The sequence below is a fragment of the Furipterus horrens genome, unplaced genomic scaffold (assembly GCF_987537825.1).
Source record: "Furipterus horrens unplaced genomic scaffold, mFurHor1.1.pri manual_scaffold_11, whole genome shotgun sequence".
Lineage (NCBI taxonomy): Eukaryota > Metazoa > Chordata > Mammalia > Chiroptera > Furipteridae > Furipterus > Furipterus horrens.
In genome coordinates, this window is record NW_028327181.1 from 5,703,514 (window position 1) to 5,725,663 (window position 22,150).

Below are 22,150 nucleotides of genomic sequence, written 5' to 3' on the forward strand. Positions count from 1 at the left end.
TCTTTGTAGGCCTTTAGAACATTCCAATATTTTAAAATTACCAACAATGCTGCAGTGAGTAATTTTGTGCATAAACAATTAGAAGTGGGATTGCACTGTCAGAAAGTAAAATCAGCACTGACTGGTATGGGCTGGGCACCATCTGGGGAACCAAAAGGTTGCCGGTTTGATTCCTGATCAAAGCACAGTCCTGGGTTGCAGGCCAGGTCCCAGGTTGGGGGCTTGCAAGAGGCAACCAATCGATGTTTTTCTCCCTCTCTTTCTCCCTCCCCTCTCTCTAAAAATGAATAAATTCTTGAAAAAAAGAAAGTAAAGTCATATGCAGTTTTCTTAGATGTTACCCATTTCCCCTCCAATCCGCACACCTACCAGCGATACACGGGTACCCACTTCCCCAGGCTCATCAAGAGAGTATATTGGCAAGCTTTTAATTTTTTTCTAATGTAATAAGTGAGCAGTGATATTTCAGTGTGGTTTTCTTAAAAACTTTTTTTGAAAGTAGTACAATTTCTGTGTAACCTTTTCCCAGTTTCTCCCAATGATAACATTCTATATAACCAGAGTACGATTTAAAATACGGAAATTGACATCAATACAATACTTAAATTTTTAAAAATTATTATTATTATTCTTTAAAGATTTTATTTAGTTTTTAGAGAAGGGGAAGAAAGGGAGAAAGAGAGGGAGAGAAACATTGATGTGAGAGAGAAACAACACTTGGTTGCCTCTCTCACGCCCCCAGCTGGTGACCTGGCCCACAACTCAGGCCTGTGCCCTGACCAGGAATTGAACTGACGACCTTTCGGTTTGCAGGCCAGCACTCAACCCACTGAGTCACACCAGCCAGAGCTTAAAATTTTTTTATTTTATTTCTATTTTTACTGTATACCAAAATAAATTTTAATGGATTAAAGAATCAAATATAATTTATTCTTATTTTTATTTTTAAATTACAGTTTACTTTAAGTATTATTTGTTGGTTTCGGGTGTACAGCTTAGTGGTTAGACAATCATATACTTTACATAGTGTTCCCCGCGGCATTTCAAGTAACCACCTGGCACTGTACTTGGTATACTTTTAACTAAATTACAGACCTTATTCAGATCTCACCAGTTTTTTCATGCACGTATTTGTTTTCTGTGTATATTTCTCCAAACTTTTATCCTCAGTGTAGCTATAGTTTGCATTTCTCTTACAGCGAATGAAGCAATCGTTTTCTGTAAGTTCAAGAGTCATCTTTACATCTTTTTTCACAAGTTGTCTGTTTATATTTTTTGCCCATTTTTCTATCTGGTTTTCAGTCCTCCGCCTCAAATTTGAAGAGTTCTTCATAGGTTAGTAGTATTAGCCCTTTATGAAATGTTGTAAATATTTTTTCCCCGTTTGTCAGTTGTTTTTTGACTTTGTTTTGGACATGGAGAAGTTAAAGAAAATTCTGTGTAGTCAAATGTATTCATGTTTCATTGCATTTGGATTCTGAGTCATAATTAGAAAACCTTTTTCCATTGATAAGTTATGGAGGAATTTACCCATATTTTCTTCTAGGACTGCAGTTTCATTTTTACATTTAGATTTTCATCATTTAAAAGTTTATTCTTGTGTATTGTGTGAAGAGTGGATCCTGGATCTAAATAAATGAAAGTAAGTAAAGAACTTCTTTGAGACAACTGGAAAATTTTGAATAAAACTCTGTATGAGATAATAGTATTAAAGGAATGGCAAATTTCCTGACTATTACAATGGTATATTGTGGTTATGTAGGGTGATGTCTTTTCTCTTACAAGATACTGCCCATCTGCTGCATTTAGGGTTGACACGTCACAGCGCCTTCAATGAACTCTCAAATGATTGAGCAAAAATATATATAAAGATAAATTGATTAAATGTAACAAAGTATTAGCAGTTGGTGGCAAACATATGGATATTTACTCTCCTCCTTGCAACTTTGCTCGATGTTTGAATTTTGAAAAATAATAAGTTGGGGCAAGCGTGCTAGGCAGTTTTCTAAGGGGGACGGGGTGCCGGGCTCTTTAAGATGGGCCCCGCCCCTTAGCCCCACTCCGGGCCCCGCCCACCCGGAAGAGCTCGGCCCAAGTCCCGCCTCTCCCCGGGGCTTGCCCTCTCCCCGCCCGGCGCGGCTGAGTGCAGTCACCTCCGCCGGGCTGCGGTGCCTGGCTCCGCGCGGCGATGGTGGCCCCAGTGTGCGTCACCCGCAGCGCCCGCCTGGCCCTGGCGCAGCCGCGGGCGCTGGCCCTGCTGGTCGGGCTGTTCCTGAGCGGCCTGACGGGCGCAGTCCCGACCCCGAAGGACTCCCGGGGGCCTGAGTGGCCGGTCCCCCCCGCCTCCCGAAGCCGCTCGGTGCTCTTGGACACCGAGACGGGCCAGCTGCGCCTGGTGGATGGCCGCCACCCTGAGGCTGTGGCCTGGGCCAGTCTCACCAACGCCATTCACGAGACCGGGTAAGGGCTGACCGCATCCGAGCGGACCGAGCCGGGGCGGCGTGGGCGCCGGGCCCCGCCTGTCTAGGACCAGCCTCTTCCCGGTGACGGTGCCCCTGCCTCCCTGGGGGTCAGTTTCCCGCTTCTGAGGAGGCAGCACCACCATCTGGACCAGGTCCCTGACTGGGTGGGAGCCGACGGAGCATCCCTCAACTCATGGGGACCACCAGCTCCTTGCCTTTAGCCTGGAGTGACAGCACCTCTGTCCCCCGAGAGACCAGTTCCTTGTGATCAGGGCCGCAGTACCCCCATCCCGGCCAGGTCCGTGGCTGGTGGGTAACGCAACAACTTCTCTTCCCACGGAGGCCAGCCCCCGTACTTCACTTCCGCACCGCCTGGGCACGTGGGGTGGTGAGCTCCCCGGGGAACAAACTTTCACTCTTGATTTTGTACTTTACACCATGGGGACCAGCCCCTTCCTTCTGTTCCGGAACCAGGGCCTCAGGATTGAGCCTGGATTACAGGCTAGTCAGAAAACAGGGACCCTACGTTCACATTGACCCGGACAGTGTCATTGCCTGGGCTTGGCTCCTCCCTTCCTTCTGTCCTGGTCCAGGGGAAAGTCGCTTGGTCAGATGCATCGTGTGGAGCCAAGTGCGCCATCCTTGGCGGCCATGGTCACTACCCTTCTCTCTGGGACTGTCATCGTGTTGTGTGACGCCCACCTACCTCCTCTGCCTGTCTGCGCTCCCATTTCCCCTTCTGTGGCCCAGGTTTTGAGGATGTGCTTCGGCTGGGAGGTTGGGCAGGACACTCCTCTCAGGCCTTGTATCAGGGGTTGGGCCCATTCATTCATTCACTCGCCTGGTGTACTTGGCCTTGGGGACACGGAACTGCGCAGGCGAGGGTTCCCCATTCAGTGGCGGAGACCATTCCGGAGGGGAAGCCTGAGTCAGCAGGAGGGGGAAATCTGCTTCAAACCTTGTCAGCAGGGTACAGGCCCTGGATCCAGCTTTTCCTGGGGTTCCTAGGGAACTCGGCTTCCTATCCCGTCCTGGGCTCACCCCTCCAGCAGGCATGGCCGCTGCTGCCCACATCCCATTTACTGGCATGCATTAAAGATTCCTGCAGGTGTTGGGGGGGACACATGTCATCCTCGTTCTGGTGCTTTATGGCACTTGGGATGGTTTCAGATAGAAGGGAAGTTTTGCTGTAGACACAGGAGCTGGGTGGAGCTAATCTGGAAAGGCTCCCAGGGAGAAGAGGCCACAGGGTTGGCTGGCATCCCTGGAGGGAACCAGAGCTCTGTGGCACCGTGACTCTGGAATCTGGAGACCCATTCTCTGCTGACTCACATGTCTTTGGCCCTGCTTAGCAGAGCCAAGAGGGCATGGCACATCTCTGCCTGGATGCCAGCTACAAGAGGAAGCACAGAGGCGAGGCCCAGCCTGGGGAGGGGGCTTTGGCACCAGAAGGCCCTCACTGGGCTGCCTTGCCCTCAGTTATGGAGAACAAGTGGAGAGAGGGCTTCATTGATTGTGCTGCATAGAAGGCTCTTGCAGGCCAGCTTCTCCGCTCTGTGACCTTGGGCAGATCACTGCACCTCTCTGAACCTGTTTCTTCACCTGAAGATATAGCTTAAAGGGAAAGTCACTGGGATTGCAGAAAGCACCTCTGTTTATTTACTGAAGGAAGGAATGAGTAAAAGAAAGGAGGACGTACCCATTGCCCCCCGTTTACAGATGGGAGAACTGAGGCCTGAGATGCCAGCCCAGGCCTCACCCTTCTCTCTCTCACTTCAGCATTCCAGCATCTTTTCTGTCCGGTCCCTCATTCCCTCCTCTTAGACTCGCATGCCCCTTCCCCTCTGAGCCTGACAGCACTTGGGGCTGTGATGTAGGGAAAACCATATCAGAAGCCCCATTTTATAATCAGGGAAACTGAGGCCCTCAAAGACACCGTCTTGAGAACTCAGGGGTAAGGGGAAAGAAAGAACCTCTGATCTGTGGGTGACTGTCTCAGTTAGTGAAGGGCATTTGACTCTTCACCTAGAATGGGATAGAGGACCCAACCAAAGAATTGTAAATGACCAATAAAAATAAGAAGATATACGTAACAACTAATTAAGGGACTACAATTAAAATAGCACGATTGAACTTTTTAACTATCACCTTAGCAAAGATGAAAATGATTGATAGGAATCATTTTAAGCAAGGAAGTGGGCGGACAGCAGTTTGTACCTTCTAGAAAGGCAGTATATACCCTAGTGTGGTTGGGGACTGGCAGGTAGAAATACAGAATTTGGGGCTTTACCCCAGACGTCCTGATCAGAGTCGGCTTCCTCATAAGATCTTCCAGTGACCTGCATGCACATTAGTGTCTGAGAAGTGTGATTGCACAGGGGCAGTGGGGGCCAGGCCGCCTAGAATTGCATCCTGGCTCTGCCTTTTGTTAGCTCCCTGACCTTTGGCAAGTGTATCAGCTAGTATTGGGCAACATGCTGTGTAACAAACTACCACCCACACCTGGTGGCTTAAAACAGCAACCGTGTAACCTCGTGGGTCCATGGGGCAACCGGGCAGCTCTGCTTTGTGCTGTAGATCTGCAGACCTGGTCGGCTCTGTGTGTCTTAAGAGGTGCAGTGATCTGCCCAAGGCCTCCAGGGACCAGTGGGCTGGGCAGGGCGTGTTCTTTGTGTGGCGATAGCAAAAGCACAGGAGGTCAGGGGGCAGCACAGGTCTCCTGAAAGCTAAGGTTGACACTGGCACCGTCCCTTCCACCCACAGTCATGACTCCCCATATGGCCAAAGTCACATGGCACGACCAAGCCCAGATGAAGGGGGCGGGCAAGGATCCTGGTCATTTGCGGTAGGGACGGCAGAGTGACCCAACAAAGGGCATGGACATGGGCAGAGGGGACAGCAGTGCCTTCTACCGCAGCAGTTATGGAGCTCTGTACTTTAATTTCCTCCTGTTCTGTAGGACGGGCACCTAACGGTGCCGGCTCTGTAGGATCGTAGGGTTGTCATGGGGATGAAAGAGTTCATAGGTGTCCGAGTAACTGGGGCAGTGCCTGGCAAAGAGGAAGCCCTCAAGAGATGTCAGCTGGAGGTCCTGTGGGATTGGAATGGAGACTAGTACAGCTTTGGCTGGGAGGATGCTTGTCAAGATCCATTAAAAGTAAAACTACATATTCCCTGTGATCCAATATTTCCTCTTTTAGGGATTTAGCCAGACAAGTGCACAAAGACAGATAGACAGACAGACAGACGTTCACGTGAAAAACAGTTCATCCCTGTTTATGATGGCTTAACACTGGCAACGGCTGTCTGCTGAGCTGAGGGCCAGCGTCGCACCTGTCGCCATGCTGACCCAGTGTCCTCTCTCCTCCCTGTCCAGGTGGGCCTTGCTGGAGCTGCACACGAATGGCCGCTACAACGACAGCCTGCAGGCCTACGCTGCAGGAGTGGTGGAGGCTGCCGTGTCCCAGGAGGTAAGGGCCCGGTGGGGAGGCCCAGGGCTCCCGTCTCCCCCACCCCACCCAACGTGTTCCCCATGGAGCTGTGGAGAGTGCTGAGCTATGTGCAGAGTGGGCTTCCCGCCCCCGCCCCCAGCCCTGCATCTAGTTGGAGAGAAAAGGCTCACATGCATTCCTTAGAAATTTACACGAGGCACTATTTAATGCATATAAAAAACACATAACATATTCCAAGTTACAAAGCATAGTAATAAAGTGAACACCCAGGCTGAAACCTAGGCTGTTACTGATATTATCGAAGCCCCCTCCCAAGCCCATCCCCCATTTCCCTTTCCCCCAGAGGCACCCCAACCCTCAATGTGGCAACTACCATTTCCATTCATCCATTAATTCAGTTAGTCATTTATATTGAGATACAATTCATAGGCCATAAAACTCACTATTTTAAAATGCCCAATTGAGTGGTTTTTAAAATATCTTTATAAGGTTGTGCAGCCATCACCACTATTTAATTCCAGAACGTTCTCACCACCCCAGAAAGAAACCCCATGCCCATGAGCAGTCACCTTCCTTTTCCCCTCCTCACCCCAGCCCCTGGCAGCCACTAATCTACTTCATGTGTCTATAAACTTGGTTATTCTTGACATTTTATATAAATGGAATCCTACAGTATCTGGTCTTTTGTAACGAGCTTCTTTCACTGAGCGTGATGTTTATAAAGTCCATCCACACTGTAACAGGTGTCAGTACTTCATTCCTTTTTATGGCCAAGTAATATTCCATGTCATGGATTTGCTATTTATCCAGTCATCAGTGGATGGACATTTGGGTTATTCCCACTACCTAAGTTTTGTTACACTAGTTTTACAACACGTGATGAAGCCTTAAACAACATATTATTTTTCTGTACTTGACTTAGAACTTTATGAAAGGGATAGTCATACATTTCAGAAGTCAGACAGCATCAGAAGTGGGTGAGGCTGTGGTGGGACCGTCATGCATCCACACTGGGCGGCACCCACTTTGGAAAATAATTTGGCATCAACTTGTAGAGTCAGACACGCACGTGCCCTAGTCCCTAGAGGTGAACTGAGGATGCACGAGGTGTTCAAAGCCACTCCGAGGTGGGAACACCCAGATGCCACCAGCTGGTGAATGGGGGACCAGAGCGTACACGCCAGTCACACAGTGCAGCATGACAGAAGGCGAGAGGGAACAGGCATGTCACAGAGGACAGCATGCCGTGTGACAGTCTTTTATAAAGCCCACACTTCTCATTCTGACACCCGGTGGCAGTTTTGGGCGCCATGTCTGGGGAGGTGGCCAGACCCTGGGCCGGGCCTGTGCCGCACTGACTGATTGAGTGAACACTTCGGTAGGTTGGGGTCCCCGGTAAGAGAGGAGGTGTAATCTAGGGCAGACTTTGGATGCCGAAGGCTTTCAGAGGAGGCAGATGTGCAGAGGCATCGGGCCCTGTGGGGTGAGAGCTGGGTGGGTGGGAAGGGCCTTCAGGGAGAGGAACCAGCGTGAGCCAAGGTGCAGAGGCGGCCTTGTCATGGTGCCTGGCTCCTTCAAGCCCTGGGTGGGGGTGAGGAATCGTAGCCTGAGTGGGGAGCGCGTGGGGTCCTCAGGGAAGAGGGCAGCCGGGCTGCCCGGCCCTCGCCCACCTCCTGCTCCCTGCAGCTCATCTACATGCACTGGATGAACACGGTGGTGAATTACTGCGGCCCCTTCGAGTACGAAGTCGGCTACTGTGAGAGGCTCAAGAGCTTCCTGGAAGCCAACCTGGAGTGGGTGCAGGGGGCGATGGAGCTGAACAAGGACTCTGCTTACTGGCACCAGGTGGGCGTGGGATGGGGTGGAGGGTTGGGTCCCCTTTGGGGACCTGCCACCTCTGTGGCTGCTGCTCTTCCTGCTGGTGACTCATCTGTCTCCTGCCCCTCTTGGCCGGCCCTTCAATGTGTCCTTCATCGTCACCGTCCCTCCTAGCTGACCTGCCACTCACCCGTCTGTTTACCCGCCACCTGTCCTTCCTTCCCTCTGGCCACCCACCCTCTGCTGGGACTCCAGCTGCCTGCCTCGCCCGCCTGTCTCTCCAGCCCGTCTGCCCCCTGCTGTCAAAGGACCACTGTAGTTCATTGTCAGCATGCTGTCTTACTTGCAAACAAGGGAGGTGGCTTGATCAATTGATTACATCAGAAAACAGTCTTTATAAAAAAGGAAGGGAAAGGGGCGAACTGGAAATCCCAGGAAGTTTTGTTTTCCTTTGCTTGAACGAGCTCCTGCTCAGCCAAGACCCAGGTAGGGCACTCTGCCTTTGGGCCACTGGCCAGGTCACCAGTGAAGTAATTTATTTATGCGTTCCTTGCAACACGTCCAGAGTTTAACTGCGAAGTGCACACCCCAGGCAGTCTCTAGACAGTGGCTGTCAGTGTCTGTGGGCACCTGCACCTCACCTAGGCCAGGTGTGCACCTGCCGCTAATAAGAATTTCTCACTGTCCACCCACCCACCTGCTCACACCCTCACTAGACAGGTTCTTTCTTTCTCTCTCATTACCCATTCACCCATCCGTTACTCATCTCTCCACCCACACACCCATCTATCAACTGCTCCACACACCATCCATCTTGCAGATGCTTATTGAAAGCCTGGTGGATGCCCAGCACAGGCCAAGGCCCCGTGGGGACACAGTGATGATATTCCATGGTTACAGAGCAAAGACAGTGACGATGGGGAGAAGTCAGCCACATGAGACAGGTGCCCTGACACAGCAGTGCAGCCAGTAGCTAAAGTGAGAACTGCCCGGGAGGCTTCCTGGAGGAGGTGACTTTGTGCTGGACTCTTTAAGTGGGTGTGATTTGGGAGTTGGCACAGGGCAGGAGCATACAGTTGATTACTTGAAGGCAGGAAGGCACTTGGCATGGAGGGGTAGGTGGTGGTTTAAGGGGGTGTCAGGGCTGGCTGGAGCCTGGAGAGAGCACCTGGGCCTCTCCCAGGCCAGAGCCCCTCCCACTGCAGGAAAAGGCATAAGCCTGGGGGAGAGGTCTCACCCTCCCTCTCCCCCCTCCCCAGGTGCGGCTGACCCTCCTGCAGCTGAAAGGCCTAGAGGACAGCTATGAAGGCAGCGTGACCTTTCCAACTGGGAACTTCACCATCAAACCCTTGGGGTTCCTGTAAGTGCCACCCCCAGAGTGGACAGGGTAGGGGAGAGGACCGCACACTTCATAGTCAGACAGACCTGGGCTCTAGTACCAGCTCTGCCACTTCCTGTCTACATGGGCTCAGACCGATCCCCTAACCTCCGAGAGGCGGAGCGTCCTCCGCTGCGCCACGGGTCTGGTCTGTAACAGCACTGAGCAGGCGTGGTGACCCGTGGTGCCCGGCCTCCTCAGACTGCTGCAGCTCTCTGGGGACCTGGAAGATTTAGAGCTGGCCCTGAATAAGACCAAGACCAGGCATACTGTGGGCTCTGGCTCCTGCTCTGCCCTCATCAAGCTGCTGCCCGGCCACAGTGACCTCCTGGTCGCCCATAATACCTGGAACTCCTACCAGAACATGCTGCGCATCATCAAGAAGTACTGGTTCCAGTTCCGGGAAGGCCCCCAAGGTGGGTGGATGTGGGTGTATCTGTGTGTGAGCGTGGATATGGGCACACAGGGCGGGGGTGGGGGCTGCTAGGAGATGCGGGCCTTGGCCCCGGACACACCATGGCCACTGTAGGGCCATTCTAAGAGTTCATCTTATTTTTAACACTTTAATTTCCTCTAGGGTTTTATTTCACAAAGTGTATCTGTTAGGTTTTGCTGCATAACAAATCACCTCCACATTTAAAACAACAAAAGCTTAAAACAACCATTTGTTTTTGTCACGTCTATGGGTCGACTGCAAGGGGTTTGTTTTTTTTTAAGTATATTTTATTGATTATGTTGTTACAGGTGTCCCAATTTCTTTTCCCTTTGCTCCCCTCTGCCCAGTACTCCCCTTCCCCTAGCAACCCCACCCCCATTAGTTCATGTCCATGGGTCATACATATAAGTTCTTTGGCTTCACCCTTTCCTATATTATTCTTAACTTCCCCTTGTCTATTTTGTATCAACCAATTACGCTTCTTAATCCCTGAACCATTTCCCCATTTCTCCCCCTCCCCCCTCCCAGCTGATAACCCTCCAAATGATCCCCATACCCATGATTCTGTTCCTATTCTGGTTTGCTTAGTTTGGTTTTGTTTTTATTTTTTAGATTCAGTTGTTGATAGTTGTGAGTTTGTTGTCATTTTAATGTTCATAGTGTTGATCTTCCTTTTCTTAAATAAGTTCCTTTAACATTTCATATAATAAGGGCTCGGTGATGATGAACTCCTTTAACTTTACCGTGTCTGGGAAGCACTTCATCTGCCCTTCCATTCTAAATGATAACTTTGCTGGATAGAGTAATCTTGGTTGTAGGTCCTTGCTTTCATCACCTTGAATACTTCCTGCCAGTCCCTTCTCGCCTGCAAAGTTTCTTTTGAGAAATCAGCTAACAGTCTTATAGGCACCCCTTTGTAGGTAACTCTCTGCTTTTCTCTTGCTGCTTTTAAGATTCTCTCTTTATCTTGAACCTTTGGCATTTTAATTATGATGTGTCTTGGTGTGGTCCTCTTTGGGTAGCTTGTTTGGGACTCTCTGTGCTTCCTGGACTTGTATGTCTATTTCCTTCACCAAATATGGGAAGTTTTCCTTAATTATTTTTTCACATAAGCTATTGATATCTTGCTCTTCCTCTTTTCCTTATGGCACCCCTATGGTTCGGATGTTGGCACGTTTAAAGTTGTCCCAGAGGTTCCTAAGCCTCTCTTCATTTTTTTCAGTTCTTGTTTTCTCATTCTGCACTGGTTGACTGTTTTTTTCTTCCTTATATTCCAAATCATTGATTTGAACCTTGGTTTCCTTCTCTTCACCTTTGGTTTTGTGTGGATTTTCCTTCGTTTCACGTAGCATAGCCTTCACTTCTTCTCTTATGCGTTTGCCGTACTTAAGCATATCTGTCAAGTCTGTGAGCATCTTTATCACCAGTGTTTTGAACTCTGTGTCTGTTAGGTTGGCCATCTCCTCATCTGCTAGGTTGGCTATCTCCTCGTCGCTTAGTTCTCTCACTGGAGTCTTGATCTGTTCCCTCTTTTGGGCGATACTTCTCTGTCTCCTTATTTTGACAGGCTCCTGTGTGTGTTTGCATCTGTGTCCCAGGTAGAGCTGTTTCACCTGTTACATTGTGAGGGGCAGAGCCTTAGATATTCATCAGCACAGGGCGACCCGTTTCACCACATCGTGGCGCTGTATGTGGGGGAGGGGTCTGAGAGGGAACAATGCCGCTTGCTCAGCATTCGCCCCTTCTCTGGGCACCTCTCCCACTTCCGTGTGGGACTGGCGCCTCTCTAGCTGCTGCCCTGGCAGTTCCCAGAGTGGATGAGTCTGTGGACGTTCAGGATGGTGGGGACCCTTTAAATAAGCGAACTCTACTGAGAAACCAGCAGTTTCTGCCTCCGTCCCAACCCCCACTGGTCTGCACAGTCAGAAGCAATGAGGCTTTATTTTCCCCGGTGCTGGGACCGTGAGCTGCGCGGTCTGGTCTGGTGCTGGGAGCGCTCCCCACGTGTCCCTCTCGACTTTTTAAAAATATTTGACTGCGCTTTCTGTCGACCTGCCACTGCCGCCGCCGCTGCCACCACCACACCACGTCCTCTCTGCCCCTCCTACCTGTCTGGATGAGTATTTCTTTATATCTTCATTTGTTGGACTTCCATGGAGCTTGATTTTCTGGAACTTCTGGTTGTCTCTAGTTTTGAGGTAGTTGTATTCCTTCTTAGTTGTGGAGGGAGTTGAAGCATGTCTGTCTAGGCCTCCCATCTTGGCCGGAAGTGCCAAGAAGCTTTAACTGCATGCTTTTTTGTCCTGGGCCCGGCCTGGCTGATCTTGTTGGGCTCACTGATGCTTGTGGGGTCAGCTAGGGCCAGCTGACTGACCTAGCATGGCCTCATTCCCGGGCCCGGGGGTTGGCCGTCAGCTGGCACGATGGGGTAGCTGAGCTTCTTGGCTAGCCCAGCAGGGTAGCTCAGGCTTGTGCATGTGACATGCGGGCAGGGAAGTGTGGAGGGACTCATGAGGGCCAGTTACACAACTGACAGTGCATCCTGATGCTCAGAGCGAGTCGGGTAACCAGCTCAGATTCGAGAGCCGGGGCACTAGACCCTGCTACTTGGTATAAGGAACTGCAGTGTCACATTGCAATGGTGTGGGTGCAATCAGGGGAAGAGTTACAGCCCTTATTGCGAACCACAGGAGGAAGGCATGAGTGCACTCTTCCTGTCAAAGGTGGAAACTTGGCGGCTAAGGCCCCCTACCCCAGCGTGCCTCCCCATCCCTAGGGCCTGGCCCAACCCCGGAGGTAGCCCTGCCGGATGTTGTAGTACCTCCCTCTTGGCCAAACTTAAACACTTACTGTTGCCAGAACGTGGCAAGAGGGCGGGGAAATGTACCCCCTCACTCAGTGCTAATGGGACTGGAACTGAGCATGGCCACTTTGCAGAGGAACCCGGCCGGCATCTAATACAATGTGAAAGCTGTCACTCCCATGACCAGCAGTTCTCTGGCTCAGATCTGTCTGTGCAGAAGTGTGGCGATTTCTGCCCAGGGAGTGTGCATAAGGATGTCAACCGAATGCCCTTTGATTGAAATCTAAGTGAACTTCCAAACTTGACATTCATGCCGGAAAGTGTGCCCATCCTAAGGGTGGAGCTGGAATTTGTGCACGGTGAACGCACACCTAAGTGTGGCACCCAGACTAAGAAACAGAACACTCCCAGCCTCCAGAAGCTTCTCTCCTGTCCCTCTCCAGGTACTGTTGCCAGCCCAGCATAGGGTCTCTCCTGGCTTCTTGCAGCACAGATGAGGTTTGCCGGATTGCGAATGTTCTATAAATGGGAGTGCACAGAATGTCCTCGTTTGTATCCGCTCAGCAGGATGTCTCTGCGAGTCATCCACATGGTTGTTGGTGGCTGTAGATTTATCATCCTCATGGCTATGTACCCATTAACATTTCAATATATTAAAAAAAAACCACGTAAGTCATGCATGCACGTGACAGGAAATTGGAAGCTATAGCAAAACATGCACATGCAAGGAAAATCACTCGAACACCCCAGAACCCGCCAGAGATCCTTTCTCTGAACATTTGGTTATGTTTTCTCTAGACTTAAAAAAAATGTGCCTCAATTTTCCATTTGTTTTCATTTCTTTTTATTACACTAGTGATATGTGAATACATACTTGCTGCCACAAATTCCAGCCACACAGGTGAAGAAATACATCTCCCTGGATACCCCTTGGTCCACATTTTAACAGCTGCTTGTTAAACTTAACGTGTCCCCAGTGTGGGATTTGGGCCATGTTCAGGGCTTTGCTGTGTGAAACACCACTGCGGCGGGCATGAGACCCCCCGAGAGATGTTTCCTAGTGGAAACACTAGGTTCATAGACGGGCACAATTAAAATTTTAGTCTCTAGATAAATACAGCCACATTGCCTCCAAAATTGGGGGGGCCCATTTACGCTTCCACCACCGGTCTATGAGGGTGTCGACTTTCACCGCAAGTTTGCCAGCGCTGAGTATTATGGTTCATTTCCACTTTTCCTATTTTAATGGGTGATAAATAACATCTCAGACTGATTTTCATTTTGGATGAATTTTATTGATAGATAGCTTACATACACATTTTAGAGTGGATAATTTGATGGGTTTGGACAAACATATACAGTCTTATAACTGCAATTCAATAAAGGTAGAGAACATTCCCTCACCAAAGAAAGTTCCCTCTGACCCAGATTAGGGAACTGAGGCTCAGAATGGTTTAGTAACTTGCTGTGGGCCAAACAGTTTATGAGAAACTGGGCCAGCATTCTATCCAGGTCTCCTCCCTCCAAAGCCCATGCACTTACATGACCCAGCAATCCCACTTCTGGGTATTTATCCAAAAGGAATGAAATCAGGATCTCAAATTAATATCCGCACTCCCTGTTCACTGCAGCATTCTTCACAATAGCTCAGATACAGAAACAACCTAAGTGTCCATCTAGGGGTGAATGGAGAAAGAAAACACCACACACACACACACACACACACACACACACACACAATGGCTTGTTATTCAGTCTTATAAAAGGAGGAAATCCTGCCATTTACAACAACGTGGCTGGACCTTGAGGCCATTGTGATCAATGAAATGAGCCAGACAGCAAAAGACAAATCCAGCCCTATACCACTTCTATGCAGAATTCAAACCAGCCGAGAGGTGATGGATGTGTTAATTAGCTGGGTTATAGTCATCATTTCACACTGTATCAAATCATCACATTGAATATCTTAAATCATGACAATATTTGTCAATTATATCTCCATAAAGCTAGGAAAAAGAACTTCCCCAAACAAAGCCCATGCTCTCAGATTTCTGGGTATTGCCCTCTGATTATATATATATATATATATATATATATATATATATATATATATATATCTTAAGTATTTATTTCTAGAGAGGGGGGAGGGGGAAGAAAGAGGGAGAGAAACATCTATGTGAGAGAGATGCACAATCTGTTGCCTCTCGTGCACCCCCAACTGAGGGTCCAGCCTGCCACCCAGGCATGTGCCCCAATGGGGAATTGAACCTGTGACCCTTCAGTTCGCAGTCTGGTGCTCAATCCACGGAGCCACACTAGCCAGGGATGAATCATATTTTTTACAATAGGTCTTTGTAATAAAAAATAAAAAAGTACTAGTAAACAAGCAAAAAATATATATGTATTTTGCTACTAGCTTTTACACACATACACACACACACACACACACCCAAGTGCCTGGTGTGCTAAATAGCAAAGAGAAAGGTGTGGGGGCTCCGGGCCTGCTGCTCCCCACCTGGGAACTCCCAAGTCTCGATGGGTGGGGGTGCAGGACCCCCACACGGGCTTGTCTGACTAGTATCCCTCCAACCATGGCACACTGTCCCCCTACAGAGGACTCTCCCCTGGCTCCTGGCAACAAAGTGGTGTTCTCGTCCTACCCTGGCAGCATCTTCTCCTGTGATGACTTCTACGTCCTGGGCAGCGGGCTGGTGAGTCTCCCTCTCCTGTCACCGTTCTCCCTGGGGTGCTCCTCACCCAGCAGCTTTGGCCAGGCACGTGGTGCAGCCCCCACCGCCACCCCAGGGACAAGGCGCATCCTCCCGTGATGGCACTTGGGCCATGGGGTGGGGCTTATTTAAAAGAAAAATTAGCCCTGGCTGGTGTGGCTCAGTGGACTGAGTGCCGGTCTGCAAATTGGGAGGTCACCGGTTCAATTCCTGGTGAGGGCACATGCCTGTGTTGCAGGCCAGGTCTTCAGTTGGGGGTGGGGGATGGGAGGCAGCTGATGGATAGTTCTCTCACACATAGATGTTTCTCTCCCTCTCTTTCTCCCTTCTTTCCCCTGTCTCTCTAAAAAATAAATTACTTACTTACAGTTGACATACACTATTATATTAGTTTCAGGTGTACAACATACTGATTAGATATTTATATAAGTTACAAAGTGATCGCCCGATGAATCTAGTACCCATGGGGCTTCATAAATGCAGATCCCCAGGCCCCGCCTGGGCCTCCAGGGCCCGGGACTCTGCAGTATAACGCAGCCCCTCAGAAATCACGGGTGTTAGGGCCCTTATGAAATGTCCTTGACCTCAGCGACGTCGTTCTGTTCTTAAGCGTTTAGGAGAAGCCTCCCCCCTCCCACACGGCCTTGCTCTGAACCACCTTCTCTCCTGCTCTCCGCAAAACCCCGCTGACCTGGCCAGGTTTTCTGAATACATGTTGTTTACAATGTGTTGTTTTGGTTGGTTTTCCTGGCCGGGGTCCAAAGTCATTGAGAAATCTGTTCCCGGTGGCCTTTGCTCGGGCGGTGAGCTCTGCGGTCCCCAGGACGACGCTGGGGAGGAGAGGCAGCCAGGCTTCAGAGGCCCTGGAGCAGAAGACGCCGATTCCCTGGGGGTGCGGGGGGGCTGTTTCATCTTAGTTTTTGAAGGGAGCATGGGATTTAGCCCCCTTACACTGAAAGAGGCACGAGAGGGCCTGGCAGCGGGTGAGGGGACCCCCTTGCTGCCGTCTCAGGTGGGGACAGTGGGGAAGAACAGTCAAAATGGTTGGCTCCAGTTACCTGGGAAGTGTCCAGGTGGGAAGTTTACCTTCCACCCGGGTTCTTCCTGGTTTTGTGCCCCAGACCCCTTGGGCTGTCTGGGGAGCTCTGAAGCCCATCCCAAAAGAAGGTTTTTAAGTGCGTAAACCAAAACATGTGGAGTTAGAAAGGAGACCCAACGTGTTTATCAAAATAGTGCCCAAGTCCCCTGGAAATATACATGCTGCTTTATTAGCACGACGTGGGATCAGGTGCCACCTCGCATCGTTCGGAAGTGATGAGGGCCATCAGCGATGTTTTGAGTCATGGGCAGCCCTGTCATGGGGTGGGAAACCGTGTGATTTCTGGGGGTGACAGTCTCAGGGAACGCTAGTACCTCTGTGGTGTGTGACCAGTGTTAACAGGGGAGGGGATGCTGAATTTCAGTGTGACATTGGTGGACATGAAAATGTAATGTTGTTCCCATCCATGTCTGCAGACTCCCTGGGTACTGCCCCACGTGAAGAACCCCCCTGCTGTAGAGAGGGGCAACCGCCCCCCTCGCCCCGGGGCTTTGGGGGCCAAGCTGGTCTCATTCTGACCACGGCTTGGGTGGCCAAGAGCAGCGGGGTGGAGGGAGGGGAACAGGCTGTGCCTGCCTGGGCATGGCTTCTCAGGCTCGCCTTGCAGGTCCCTCTTCAACATCCCATTTCTGGCTACTGCTGTCTTTTAGCTGTTTTCCAGCTTTGTATGAAAAAGGGAGAAGCATGCTCATATCCTGCTGTAGCGCGGAACAAGCCATGTGTCGCAGTACTTAGTGGTCAAGGGCGCGGAAGCAATTCCAGCAGACAGACTGTGGGACGGTCGGGGGGCTGCCGCTCGCTCAGGCAGGATCGGCACTGAGCAAGCAAGCGCCTTCCTTTTATTGAAATCTGAGGGTGGCGATTACAGGATACACATCCTATTGCTTACAGGGAAAACAGGATACCGGGGTTCAGATATTAACTGCTTAGGTACAAAACAGAACTGTAAGTCCTTAAGGCCAAGTTCCTAACAAGATGATAGGACAAGGGAGTAATGGAGTACTCAGCAAAGTCTCTTTGTCCTCAGGATACCATAGCTCAGCGGCCTGAAACAGCTCGCAGCTGCCGGCGTTAGCAAGTCCAGCTCGCTTAACTGAGTCACAGGACACCTGGACAGGGGGGCGTGAAATGCTCCTACCCAGAGACTCTATTTCCACCAACACAATGGTTTGAATGCTGGAAGTTGGAGGATCAAATCCTGGCCCATCCACTTACTAGCCATGACCTTTGGCAAATCTCTTAGCTTCCTCAGCCCTGTTTCCCTTGCGGCCGGGAGGTGCATTAGTAGCTGTGCTATGTTTTCCCCAGGGGGCTGTGAGCTCGTGGCGGTTATGGTCGTCTGCCAGGCTGACAGTTTCAAGCCGCCCAGCTTGCCCTGTGAAACTGCAGCAAAGGGGTAGACAGGGCTGCTGTCTCTGGGGGGAGAGCTGGCTGACTTGGTAGGGGGTGAATCCCTAGGAACAGCACCCTGGGCTCTTCGGGGGCTCTTCCCCAGGGCCCAGCTGGACACAGGGGCATGGATCCCCCTCAGCGCTCATCCAGGGAACCAGTGAGCAACATGCACCTGAACCAGAATGGGAGGTTTTAAAACTGTGAGCCAACCTACGAGCTATGACTGACGCAGCACGGCCCCTTGGTGGCAGCGTACCCCAGCTGTAAGTCCGGCGGCCCTTCATGCGGCGCCCCCTCGGCTCTCCCACAGGTGACGCTGGAGACCACCATTGGCAACAGGAACCCGGCCCTGTGGAAGTACGTGCGGCCCCAGGACTGTGTGATGGAGTGGGTGCGCAACACCGTGGCCAACCGCTTGGCCGTGGACGGGGACACCTGGGCAGACGTCTTCAAGAGGTTCAACAGCGGCACGTGCGTGAGCTTCTGGCACAGTGGCCTGCCCACCCAAGAAATGGACCAATCTCCCCACCAGTACTCAGACCCGGAGGGACCTAAGTGGCACCAGAGCCGTATACCCTCACCCACTGCAGCACCCTTTCGCGGATTCTCGTTAGAGTTGCCTCCCTTGTTTGATACGTGGGGCAACTGGGGCTCATGGGAGGAAGCCTTTGCCCCTGTCTTGCAGGCTTCTCCACCCAGGGAAAGGCCCCCAGTGGGAGGACAGGAAGAGAATTTGGAACTTGAGAGCTCTGGGGACAGTAGGGAGGGCCATCCGAGGGGGTGGGCCTGGGTGGATGAGGGCCCTGTGAACCAGAGACGCTGGGACTGGATAGCGAGGGTCTTAGAAGGTCGGGCAGAACTGAGCTGTGTTCCAGCGAGCACTGGGGAGCCACAGAGTCCTCTGGAGCAGGCAGACAGCATGTTGAGAGAAGAGTTTGAGCACACCTGGTCAAGCTGCAGTTTCAGAGTGACGGTCAGGTGGCCAGACCCCCCCAGACCACCTGTGCCCTGTGGTCCCTGGCGGTGTGGGGTGCTAGGGGCAGGGGAGCCTGGGCCCACGGCCCCCACGGCCGTTCAGTCCTCCCTCCTTGGGCCTGGCAGGTACAACAACCAGTGGATGATTGTGGACTACAAGGCGTTCGTCCCCAGTGGACCCAGCCCTGGGAGCAGGGTGCTCACCGTCCTGGAGCAGATCCCGTGAGTCCCCGGGGAGAGGGGCAGGGCGCTCCAGGCAGAGGGAGCTGCCGAGGCGAAGGCCTGGAGGCGGGCCCAGCCGGGAAGTGAAATCTACGGAAGGCGAGGCTGGGAGGGAGGGCAGCCCTGACTGGGACTAAACATTCAGGGCACAATCTACCTCCAGGCAGTGGGGAGCCATCGGGGGTTCTTGAGCAGGGCAGGGCCCGCATGAGCCCCTGTTCTCACCACTCCTGCCCCGTCCCTCTTGGTCCCAGGGGCATGGTCGTGGTGGCCGACAAGACCTCAGAGCTCTACCAGAAGACGTACTGGGCCAGCTACAACATACCGTACGTGTTCCTCCCTGCCCCACCCCGCGCTGCGTCTGTCCCACCCCTCGCTCAGCTCTCTGTGCTGGTGAGGGGCCCTGCCCAAGTGATTCTTTAAACCCACAGAGCCAAGAAGCCCACCCAACCCCCTTCTTGGCCAGGAAGGCCCTGGCAGTTTTGGGGCACAGCCGTAGGGCTTAGATCAGCGTTCATATGACTTCTCAGTCTGCAGGGTGATGGGGGTGGCCCGTCTCAGGTGCTGGCCCTGCCGTGGCCCCCCGGCTGGCTCTGCTTTAACTGGGCCGCTCCTCCATACCCTGCTGATGCTCACTGTGCTTTAGCTGGGCCGTGTCATTTGGTCCTTAAAATGTGCTAACGTGGTCCCTGTCCTCGTGTCACAGGTGGTGGCCCTGAGGCCCTGAGGGTGTGCCAGGTTCTGTAGCTGGGCAGTGGTGAAGCCACGATTTGAAGCCTTGTCTCTGGTACCCCCGGAGCCCAAGCTTGGTCACCCCACCAAGCCACCCCCAGCACGAACAAAAGACATTTTTATTGCTCTCCTCATGGTCACGGTCGTTAGTGCTCATGTTCTGGCGTGACTGCCCCTCCCCCTCCCCAGCCACGCCAGGGAGGTCAGTGGGAGTAATGAGTGACCGTCCTCATCCCCGGCAGGTCCTTCGAGACTGTGTTCAATGCCAGTGGGCTGCAGGCCCTGGTGGCTCAGTATGGGGACTGGTTCTCCTATGACAGAAGCCCCCGGGCCCAGATCTTCCAGCGGAACCAGTCACTGGTGCACGACATGGCCTCCATGATCCAGCTCATGAGGTGCGTGGGGACAGCGAGCAGGCTGTGATCTTTATTGTCACTCACAACGCGCCTGGGGACCGGCAGGGCAAACGTGTGCAATGGCCGATCCAGCAGGGCTGTGGCCCCGCTCAGATGGGGACACGCAACTGCTGCTCAGTGAACCCCCTGTGCAGGGCGCTATGCTCGGTACTGGAGATGCAGGCGCAAAGCATGTCCCCCACTGTCTTCAGGGGCCCCCTGCGCCCTGGAGATGGAGAAATCCGTCAGGCACTCACACTGATGTGTAACGAGGACTGTGCGAGTCCCCAGGGGTGTCGCGGAGGGACCAGGTGGGGCCCCTGGCCTGCCCTGGGAGGGAGCCCAGAGGCGTCCCCGGAGGTCGGGATGGCGATGAGGTGACCAGGGGAAGGGGCCGAGGGACCCCAGTCGTGGGAGGGATGCGGGCACATTGAAAGCAGGTGGCTGTGTCGGGGGGCTGCTCCAGGAGGAGTTTGGTCCCCTCCTCGGCCTCCCCTCCCAGCATGACTGATGGTCCCTCCCTTCCCACGTCCAGATACAATGACTTCCTGCACGACCCCCTGTCACTGTGCAAAGCCTGCGACCCCCAGCCCAATGGGGAGAACGCCATCTCCGCCCGCTCCGACCTCAACCCGGCCAACGGCTCCTACCCTTTCCAGGCTCTGCAGCAGCGCTCCCACGGTGGCATCGACGTCAAGGTGCTGCCACCGGGCCCGGGGGTGGCGGGGGCGTGTGTGCCTGGCCATCCTCATGGCTGCGCAGAGCACGGCAGTGAAGGCTGGGTCAAGGCAGGCAGCAGGGCGGGAGTCAGGGCCAGGACTGGGCTGTGGTTGGGGTGCCGATCAGGGCGGGCACCAGGACCCCCGGGGTGGGTTGCTGGGAGCCCAGCCTGGGCTGACGCTCAGTGATCTGCTCTGCTGCCAGGTGACCGGCGCGGCCCTGGCCAAGGCCTTGCGCCTCGTGGCCGTCAGCGGCCCCACGTGGGACCAGGTGCCGCCGTTCCAGTGGAGCACCTCGCCCTTCAGCGGCCTGCTGCACATGGGCCAGCCCGACCTCTGGAAGTTCTCGCCCATCGAGGTCCAGTGGGACTGAGGCGCTCCCGCTGCCCGGCCGCCCTCTGCCCCTGCCGACCTCAGCGGGGCCACGCTGCTGCCGCCGCCGCCTTGACCTCCTGCTCCTCCCCTCTGTGGCCTTTGCCCCTGCTGTGCGCAGAGCTGGGACCTGGGTCTGCCAGGTTCACTCTGGTGTGGGTGTCTTCTCCTGGGCGGGGCAGGGGACCCACGGGGGCCCGGAGCTGTCTCCCTCTCCCCGGAAGTGGCTGAGGGCCCTCTGTCTCTCTCTGCCCCTCTGGGTCTCTTTCTCCCTTCTCTCTTCTCTCTCCCCGCCCTGGGGCCCCATCTTCAGGCTTCCCCTTCTGCGGGGGCAGGGCCTGGGCCCCCAGGGGCACTGGAGGGGCCTGTTGCCAGTGGCTTTGTAGCTGGGGGGTTTCAGCCTCGAGACCTGGCATGCCCTGTGGTTGGCATCGTCCCTCCAGCCCCGGCTCTGCCCCTTTTAGGAAGCAGCCCGCTGTTGCCCCTCTGGACTGCTTTTTTAAGGACAGAAACTGGAAAACAAACAAAACCCGAAGTTTCTGGCGACTTGTGGCTGGAGGGGCCTGAGTGTTCTCTCTCCAGGGGCAGGCAGGAGTGTCCACCTCACGCCCCTGCCCCCCAGCCTGGGCACACCCCCGGCCTCCGGGCAGCGCCCGCAGCTCCCTTGCGGCAGGTACCAAATCGCAGGCTGTGACGTCATTAAACAAGAGAGGCCGTGGCCTCTGCTGTGCTTTCTGGGGCACTGGGGAAGGCTGGGGCCGCGCCTTTTCTCCTCCCATGCATCTTCCTGTCCATCCTTTTGTCTGTCCATCTGTCCATTTGTTCACCTAGCCATCTGCATGTTTACTGAGCACCTACTTTGTTCTGGGTACTATTCGGGGACTCTGTTAACCACAAGACCTTCCCAAGCCCTGCCGTGGGGTACAGATCAACCCAGAACAGCGTCATGGCCTGTCTGTTTGTACCCCAGAACCAGCGCTGGAGACAAGGCTTACCCAGTGCTATGCGCTTGGTGGGGAGGGCAGCATGGAGCCCTGGAATCGGAGACCTGGGTTCAAATCCTGCCACCATCTCTCACTAGCAATGGAACCCAAGCTCCCTGAGCTTTGGCGACCTCTTCTGTAAAAGGGGACAATGGTGTGAGCAACGCTTCCGGAGAGGGCGGG

The 22,150-nt window shown here is 53.1% G+C and overlaps 1 protein-coding gene across 1 annotated transcript; it reads left to right on the forward strand.

The window, feature by feature from the left end:
- The first annotated feature begins 2,128 nt into the window (after positions 1 to 2,128).
- Positions 2,129 to 21,219, forward strand: PLBD2 (phospholipase B domain containing 2). Its single transcript, XM_090291831.1, has 12 exons — positions 2,129 to 2,460; positions 5,839 to 5,932; positions 7,601 to 7,759; positions 8,992 to 9,092; positions 9,312 to 9,526; positions 14,963 to 15,060; positions 17,880 to 18,040; positions 18,671 to 18,766; positions 19,021 to 19,092; positions 19,741 to 19,893; positions 20,429 to 20,591; positions 20,818 to 21,219. Exons 1-12 carry the CDS (start codon positions 2,189 to 2,191, stop codon positions 20,983 to 20,985), a joined length of 1,752 nt encoding a protein of 583 aa, XP_090147957.1. The 5' UTR covers positions 2,129 to 2,188; the 3' UTR covers positions 20,986 to 21,219.
- The last annotated feature ends 931 nt before the right edge of the window (positions 21,220 to 22,150 follow it).